This window comes from Fusarium pseudograminearum, chromosome 3 (assembly GCF_000303195.2).
Source record: "Fusarium pseudograminearum CS3096 chromosome 3, whole genome shotgun sequence".
Lineage (NCBI taxonomy): Eukaryota > Fungi > Ascomycota > Sordariomycetes > Hypocreales > Nectriaceae > Fusarium > Fusarium pseudograminearum.
This window is the reverse complement of record NC_031953.1, coordinates 6,726,998-6,734,903: the sequence shown is the minus strand read 5'-3', so window position 1 is coordinate 6,734,903 and position 7,906 is coordinate 6,726,998. Positions and strand designations below refer to the sequence as shown.

General features: G+C 21.0%; 2 protein-coding genes across 2 annotated transcripts, besides 32 other annotated features; one reads left to right on the top strand and one right to left on the bottom strand.

Moving 5' to 3' along the window:
• The first annotated feature begins 23 nt into the window (after positions 1-23).
• Positions 24-211: a repeat region.
• Positions 212-219: 8 nt separating this feature from the next.
• Positions 220-349: a repeat region.
• A 171-nt stretch (positions 350-520) lies between these two features.
• Positions 521-555: a repeat region.
• Positions 556-591: 36 nt separating this feature from the next.
• Positions 592-636: a repeat region.
• Positions 637-803: 167 nt separating this feature from the next.
• Positions 804-854: a repeat region.
• A 14-nt stretch (positions 855-868) lies between these two features.
• Positions 869-896: a repeat region.
• Positions 897-1,006: 110 nt separating this feature from the next.
• Positions 1,007-1,050: a repeat region.
• A 21-nt stretch (positions 1,051-1,071) lies between these two features.
• On the bottom strand, positions 1,072-3,077 carry FPSE_06350 (uncharacterized protein; the record flags this gene model as incomplete). Its single annotated transcript, XM_009259468.1, has 12 exons — positions 1,072-1,079; positions 1,113-1,121; positions 1,267-1,298; positions 1,376-1,381; positions 1,512-1,542; positions 1,615-1,617; positions 1,774-1,781; positions 1,885-1,894; positions 2,177-2,185; positions 2,278-2,288; positions 2,513-2,520; positions 3,024-3,077. 12 exons carry the CDS (start codon positions 3,075-3,077, stop codon positions 1,072-1,074), a joined length of 189 nt encoding a protein of 62 aa, XP_009257743.1.
• Positions 1,728-1,815: a repeat region.
• Positions 1,888-1,941: a repeat region.
• Positions 2,063-2,128: a repeat region.
• Positions 2,290-2,338: a repeat region.
• A 757-nt stretch (positions 3,078-3,834) lies between the features above and the next one.
• On the top strand, positions 3,835-4,374 carry FPSE_06351 (uncharacterized protein; the record flags this gene model as incomplete). The annotated part of the gene is made up of 6 exons (XM_009259469.1): positions 3,835-3,851; positions 3,905-3,914; positions 3,969-3,975; positions 4,120-4,171; positions 4,316-4,324; positions 4,368-4,374. The coding sequence occupies 6 exons, from the start codon at positions 3,835-3,837 to the stop codon at positions 4,372-4,374; spliced, it is 102 nt and encodes a 33-aa protein (XP_009257744.1).
• Positions 4,345-4,414: a repeat region.
• A 17-nt stretch (positions 4,415-4,431) lies between these two features.
• Positions 4,432-4,604: a microsatellite.
• A 216-nt stretch (positions 4,605-4,820) lies between these two features.
• Positions 4,821-4,932: a repeat region.
• A 195-nt stretch (positions 4,933-5,127) lies between these two features.
• Positions 5,128-5,186: a repeat region.
• A 252-nt stretch (positions 5,187-5,438) lies between these two features.
• Positions 5,439-5,526: a repeat region.
• Positions 5,527-5,559: 33 nt separating this feature from the next.
• Positions 5,560-5,635: a repeat region.
• A 31-nt stretch (positions 5,636-5,666) lies between these two features.
• Positions 5,667-5,771: a repeat region.
• Positions 5,673-5,895: a repeat region.
• Positions 5,896-5,941: 46 nt separating this feature from the next.
• Positions 5,942-6,106: a repeat region.
• Positions 6,107-6,143: a microsatellite.
• Positions 6,144-6,315: a repeat region.
• An 11-nt stretch (positions 6,316-6,326) lies between these two features.
• Positions 6,327-6,444: a repeat region.
• A 47-nt stretch (positions 6,445-6,491) lies between these two features.
• Positions 6,492-6,700: a repeat region.
• Positions 6,633-6,706: a repeat region.
• A 31-nt stretch (positions 6,707-6,737) lies between these two features.
• Positions 6,738-6,814: a repeat region.
• A 66-nt stretch (positions 6,815-6,880) lies between these two features.
• Positions 6,881-7,039: a repeat region.
• Positions 7,040-7,094: a repeat region.
• Positions 7,095-7,118: 24 nt separating this feature from the next.
• Positions 7,119-7,368: a repeat region.
• A 111-nt stretch (positions 7,369-7,479) lies between these two features.
• Positions 7,480-7,777: a repeat region.
• Positions 7,522-7,827: a repeat region.
• Positions 7,586-7,869: a repeat region.
• Positions 7,870-7,906: the final 37 nt, after the last annotated feature.

The window sequence follows — 7,906 nt, the reverse complement described above, 5'->3', positions numbered from 1 at the left end:
TATATATAATAAGTTTTTTCCTCTTATAATATAATATTAAATAACCTTAAAATGCTTATTTAATTAATTAAATCTTAAGTATAAGTAAAAGTACTTATTATTAATTAATTTCTAATTTATTATTCTATATAGCTAATTAATATTATAAATTATATAATAATAGAGCTTTAATAAAAAAGCCTATATAATAATATTTATAACTATTTTATTAGCTATTTTTTTAATAAAATAAAAATTAGTTAAATTATTATATTTAATAATTATAATAAAGATTTAAAATAACTAAAATATAAAGTAAAGTACCTTTAAGAGATTAATTAAAATAATAATTATAGCTTAATTAAATTAATTACCTTTAGCTATAAGGTCTTTTTACTTTTTATAAAGCGTTTTTAAATTAATTAATAAAGCTAAATAAAGTAAAAGCTTAAATAAGAGCTTATATACTTAAGAGACCTTAAAAAGAGGCTTATAAAAGGGCTTAATACCTATAAAGATAAAGTTATTTTCCTTTAAGCAGTTAAATTAAATTATTAATATAAAGTTTAATATTAAGTCTTTAAGTCCTAGCTTAATTAGATTAATAAGGCCTTTAATAATATTATTATTAAGGTAATAGAAAATATAATAATAAAAGATATAGCTATAATAGCTAAAGTAATAAGGGCTTTTATATTAAATACTGCCCTATAAGTAATAGGAGCTATATATATATAGGGTAAATAGGGAATTAAGATAAGTAAATCTAAAGGTTAATTTAAGGGTTCTATTAGGGTAATATAGAAAGTTAAGTTTAAGGCAGCTTAAATTTAAAGAATTTATTAATATTTAGATTATATATATAACCTTTAATTGCTTACCCTATAGGATTTTAATAATATTAATAATATATTTAACTATAGGAGTTAATAAATATAAAGTCTCTTTTTATAGCCTTTTAAGTTATTTTACCCCCTTTAAGTTTAATATTACTAATTGTTTAAGTAAATACTTATTACTAATAGTCTTAATATTCCTAATATATATTAAATTTAATTATAAAGTTATAAAGAGGGCTATTAATAAGGGAGCTTAAGGAGCTATTATTAATATATATAGTAATAGTTTTATACCTATTAAGGCTAAAATAAGAATTAGAAAGCTTATAGATAAAAGTGATATTATTATTATTAAAGCTAGCTTTAGCTTTAAAATAGTATTTTATATAAGAGTTAAAGGTATAGTTTTAAGTTAAAATTAGGATAAATACTAACTTTAAATTCTTACTTAGCTTTACCTTATTAAAGGAGAAAGTATAACTATATATAATTTAGAGAAAGCGCTAAAATATAGAGTTAAACTATTTATATCTACTAACTAAAGTAGTATAACTTACTAATAACTTTAGTAGTAAATAGGTAGGATTTTAAAGAATATAATAAATCTAAATAAAGCCTATATTGTAATTCTAATATACTTAAGGCTTAAGCTAACTTATTAAAATTATAACTTAATACTTTTAAGTAATTTACTTTATAAACTGAGGAGTAAACCCTAGTGCTCCTAGAATAGAAAATATATCTCTTTTTATTATAATATTAACCTGCCTCTCTAGGGCTACTAAACTAAACCTACCCCCTTAATTAGCAATAAGTATATATTACTTATCCTTACTAAAGCTTATTATCTATAGGGATAAACTATAGGTTAAAGTAGAGCTTATAAAGTTTAGTAAAAGAGAAATAGAGTTTATATATTTTATTTAAAAATAAGAGATTAAGTCTATTAATTTACCTATATATCTATTTAAAATATATAAGTTTTTATTATTTAATACTAAGAGTATAGCGCTAGTAGTAGCACTTATTATATTAGTTAGTAGGAAATTAAAACTAAAGGTAAAACCTCTTTAAATCTATTTAAAATTAAAATAATTATTACTATATAATACTATATATATAAGGACTTAGTTACTAATTTTATAAGTAATAATATAATAGGTTACTTATAATACTCCTTAAGGGTAAAAGATACTATATTATAAGCTATAGCTACTAAGTAAAACTTTAATAGTATTAGTTACTTAAAAAATATTATCCTTAAAATCTATAATAATAATTAAATCTATACTAAGATTATTAATTATAAAGAAGCAGCTAGTGAAATTAAAGTTTACTTAATAAGGGTAGGGGCTTACTTAGTATTCCTTATTAAGACTTAGCTATTCTAGAGAAATAATAGTTTTAATTAAGTCTAGACTTCTATTAGTTATATTTTAAATATTAATAGTGCTATTACTATAAGTGTAGCTAATTAGTTAAGTATTATCTATATTAAATTATAAATATATAATATTAAAGCTAGCTTTTTTTATTACTTTTAATATAAGCTTATTATTAATAAGGTCTATATTAAAGAGTCTAATTATATTTAAGGATTTATTAATAGTATAAAGTAAATTTAAATAGCTACTAGCTATTTATAAAGGAATACTAGTTACCTCCTTATTTAATAAAATTAAAAACCTATTTACCTTATTAGCTATATAGATATATCTAAAGTAGCTAACTAAAATGCAATTTAATAATATTTAGTTAATCTTAAAGTAGTTAATCTTATACTTAGTAAACCTAAAGGTTATAAGAAAGAGAATAATATAGTAAATAGCTAGCTTTATAATAGAATCTAGTAGAAGGACTTAAAGTAGAGCAGTAAAGTCTTTAATAAAAAATAGAAATAAACCTTTTATAAGTTTAATTGCCTTCTTATAGGTATACATTCCACGTCGTATAGGGTATTGAGTATAACAGGACAGGAAGCGCGTGTGGAGCTAAGACAGCCCGAGGATGCCACTGTAATCGCTATAAGTGGTAAAGTTAAAACCATACCTCCGTCTTAACTAAAGTGTCTACCCTAGTAAAAGTAGAATCGACTACCCATTCGTCACAGTTTACAGGGGTGCCGCTTTTGATAAAAGAGTAGTTAGCTATAACTATTATTCCGCACTAGAGCCCCTTGGCCCCGAGTCCAAGCAAGGGCAATACCTCCCAAAATACCGCTTCTTGTGCCCCCTTTCCTTCAGTCTCTATTGTAGCCATAGATTAAACACCCGTCGTAAAAAAAGCCAGGCTGTCCGTGACCTATTGTCTCTGATTAGAATGAGCTTATCATTTTGCAAAGAGTCCCTACATCGGCTCCATAACACATCCAGATCCTGTGTGCATTTATCCCCAGACACATCTATACTAGGACGAGGTCTTGTGCATACCGAATTCGGTGTAGCACTAAACGTATACCAAACCCTATTTAACAGGTAGCTTCGTTCTAGCGTTACGTTCTGCTTCAATGGGCCTTTATCCTCGGCAAAGAGACAAAACCTAGACGAAAGATCTCGATATAGCGCCACGGACGGAGATGGTCCATAATGGAGGTTAACGCAATAAACATCAGGCGATGAAATGTGATATTTTGTTGTGTTTTGTAATCTCGGGCTAATTGTTTTGATTCCGGCACTGTTAACTGTTGTATGTGTGACGGTAGTCGTGACTGCAAGAGCCATGTGCATCCATAAAAATGAAGTGACCTAGCTGTAAAAAATCATTTTTTTGCAGATTGATTGGCTGAGAGTTCTTTGACTGACGATTGGCCTAGGAGTCATATATAACCGAGCGGCTAACCAAAACCAGGGAGTCAGGACCAACACCCCTGTAGAATCGAAACCGTCTACCTTGCACGATTCGAAAACGCTGCTGTCATTATCGGTCACCTGTGGAAGGAAGTGTCGGCCCCCGGTGTAGAATTATTTCAAACGAAACGAGTAGACTAAAAGATTCCGAAATAGGTACAACGCGAAATATGGAATATGCACCCTGGTAGTGTAACAGTGATAGATTTAGGATTTTGGGAAAGTAACATATAGCTAAAGCTTCCTAAAGGTATGTATAGTCCTTACTTAATGGCCGGTTTATAGATTATAAATAGCCAGATAGTCAGACCGTAAGCTACCCTCAACTTGGAGACTTCTGATATACGGCCTATTCTATTACCTTTCCAAGCCCCTATACTTTACTAATACTATATACCTTAATAAAACACTCTGCGCGCCTATCTATGTTAATGACAAACATATAAGGTATGCAGCTTTAGAGGTTTTAGAAGATCTTAAGGCACTAGAGGGCTCTAAACTGCATCAGTAAGTTAACGCTTCTATAATCTTCCTAAATAAGGACAGCTCCTTTTTATTTAAAATGATTAATAAAGGATCCTTTAGAGTGCATATATATAACAGTAGGGTTTCTAAATAAATAAACTAGTCTATATTAGTTTATATTTATAGAGTTATAAGGTATATATATTAAGTAGTAGTAAAATATTATATTTTTTAATAGTAAATAGAGTATATAAGATATATTTAAATAAAGATATCTTATTAATAGCTAGTAAGCTAAATATATTAATTAATATTAAGTAAATATATATATACTTAGGGATTTTTAAGTAATTAGTAAGGTTATTATAAGATTAATATTAAGCCTAAAGGATTAATACTAATTATATTAGATTAATATTAATTATAGCTTTTTAGTATTAATTATATTAAGTAGTTATATTAAATAATTAATAAAAAATATAAGGTTTATATAGTATAACTAAGCTAGGCTATTAGATTATAATATAATCTCTCCCCTCCTTAGGTCTTATCCTTAAGGCTTAGTTTATAATATTCTTTCTTATTAATTAACCTTAGTAAGTCTAAACTTAAACCTATAATCTTACTCTTAAGATATTTACTAATTATATAGCTAAAGTAAAAAAGAAATCTATTAAGAACTATTATACCCTTTTAATTACTATTTTATTATTTAGCATTAGAATTATATTATACTTAAACTATATAAGTTATAATTTAACTAATTAGTATATTTTTAATCTTAAAAAGTCTAATTATTATAAGCCTTATATAAAAGCTAGCTATTCTTATAATAGTTATAGTTTATCTTTATTAGTAAATAAGTGCTTTTTCTTATAGTTCTTTAGTATCTTTATATTAATATATTATTAGCTTATTAGCTTATTAATAAAAAGTGTTATTTAAAGTAAGATAAGGAAGCTACTAAAGAAGAATTAATCTATCTTTAAGCTAAGTCCTTTTATATTTATAATAAAATAAATACTTAATTTTTAAAAATAACTTATTTATAGTATTAGCGCTATTAAGTAAAAGTAAAAGGAATAGATATAATTTAATATAGGTTAAATTTAATAGATAAGTTAAAAAGGGTAAAAAAGGATAAAAAGGCTACTTTAGAATTAACTATATTTTATAGTAAATTTTAAGATTAGTTTACTGCTATAAAGTAATCTACTTTTAAATCCCTTAGCTTTAGTTTATACTTTAATCTTTCTTTTTTTAATATTACTAATAGAAATTCTTTAAGAGTTATTAGATATTAATTAGGTATTTTAGTAATTCTTATATATTTTTATTTTTTAAATAGTTTTTCTATTTTATTAAATATATTATTTATCTATTAATCTTTTATATATCTCTAATTACTTTTACTTTATAGACCTTTAGTCTATTAATTTCTTATAATTTATTACTAATTTTAATTTAAATTATATTAATAGCTATTTTAAAGAATAAGATATAATAGACTAAATAAAATCTAACTTTAAGGGGTACCTTTAAGTTATATAAATCTTTCTTAATTTATTATTTAATTTTATATAGTTTAATATACTTATAGTTAAGCTTATATAAAGGTTATTTTATTATAATATTTTTTATAAATAGGTAAATTATATCTTTTTCCTTAAAAGTTAATCTTTTAATTTTCTTAATATTATAATAGCACTTTATATATTATTAGATATATTTAAGTTCTTTTTTTATTTCTTTATAAAGATTTTATAGATTATCTGCTTTAAGGATTATAATAAGGTTAATTATCTTAAGGTCTTATTTATTATAATAAGTATTTAATATAAACCTAAAATTAATATAAATTAATATTAATTTAATACTTTTATTATAAGCTATATTATAAGTAAATTAAATAATTAATAGCTTTTTAACCTAATTATTCTATTTATAGTTAATATAGTATTATAAATATTATTTTAATATTTAATTTATTTATTTAATTTATCTATTTATTTATAATTTAAAAGTAATAAATAACTTATAATTAATTCCTAATAAGGTAAAAAGTATTTATTAGAACTTATTAATAAATATTATCTCTCTATTTAATAGAATTTTAAATAGTAATTTATAGTCTTTAAAAATTTAATTATAAAAGATATAAGCTATTTATTTTATTTTTATTATTTCCTAATAAGGGATATAATAATAGAACTTAATTAATTAGTCTATTATAATTAATATATTATTATAAAAGATTCTAATTAAAGGTTTTTTAAATAATAGTAATTTAATTATAAAATCTATTATAATTAAATCCTATAGTTATTATACTATTAGTAATAGTTATAATTCTCTATAAGGCTTATATTATTATACTTTAGTTTTTATATATAAATTATATTATTTAATAACTTATTTTACTATTTCTTAACTCTTCTTTTAATTAAAATATTCTTAAATTCTCTTAAATATCTTTATAATACCTTAATAATTATATAAAGGGTATATATATATTTTTTATATTAACTTATATTATAATTCCTTTAATACTTATATTTTATTATTATAAAAGTATAAGGTAGTTTCTTACTTATAGGAATTTTAAAGGTTTTATTTAATTATATCTATTTAAATTTAGTTTTTTTATTTCTTACTTTAGTCTATTATAGTTCTTTTTTATTTTATAATAAAGCCTAATATTTATACTTATTATATAAGCTTATATTTTCTTTTTTTTATAAGTTTTAAGAGTTATTTATTTATTTTTATTATTTTTATATTAAAGTCTAATCTTTAATTAATTATATTAGCTTATTTATTATTTAATTTTTTTTAATAGATAATAATAAAGTTAAATTTATATAAATATTCTATATATTTAATTTATTATTAATTAAGTTTTTATATTATAATAAAATAAATAATATTCTTATAATTAATATAAACTTTAATTTAATACTTATTTCCTATAAGGTAATATTTAAACTCCTTAAAATAGTTAAAAATTATTAAAAACTCTTTATTATAAATAAAGTAATTAAATTCTACTTTATATAATTTATATAAATAGAATATAATAAGGTATAACTTCTTATTATTATTATATTATTTAATTTATCCTTTTAATATATAATTTAAGGTATTAATTTTAAGTTTAATTTCTTTATTAAAATTAAATATAATTAATACTAATTCTTTTAAAATAATATCTTATAGTCTTTTAAATATATTCTATATATCCTTAAGCTAGATAAACTTATAATCCTTTTTAATAAGTTCTATTAATAGGTTTATAAGTCTATTAAAATTCTTAATAAATCTTTAGTAGTAATTAGTAAAACTTAAAAAGCTTTATATTTCTTTAATTAATTTAAATAGTAGCTAATTTTATATTATTAAAATCTTTTTTTAATTTATTTTAATTTTACCTAAAATAATAATATATTTTAAAAAGTCTATTTTTTTAATATAAAAGTAATTTTTCTTTAGTTTTATTAATAATTTAATATCTTATAATACTTTTAAAACTTTATAGATATATTTTTTATATTCTTTTTTATTATTTAAGAAAATTAAGATATTATTAAGGTAATATATAATAAAGATATTAAGGTATTACTATAATATATAGTTAATTATTTATTAAAATATTATAGATATATTAATAAGATTAAATAATATAATTAAATATTTAAAAAGTCTAAATTTAATTTAAAATGCTATTTTCTATTTATTTTTTTCCTTAATCCTAATTAAATTATAAGCTCCCTTAAGATT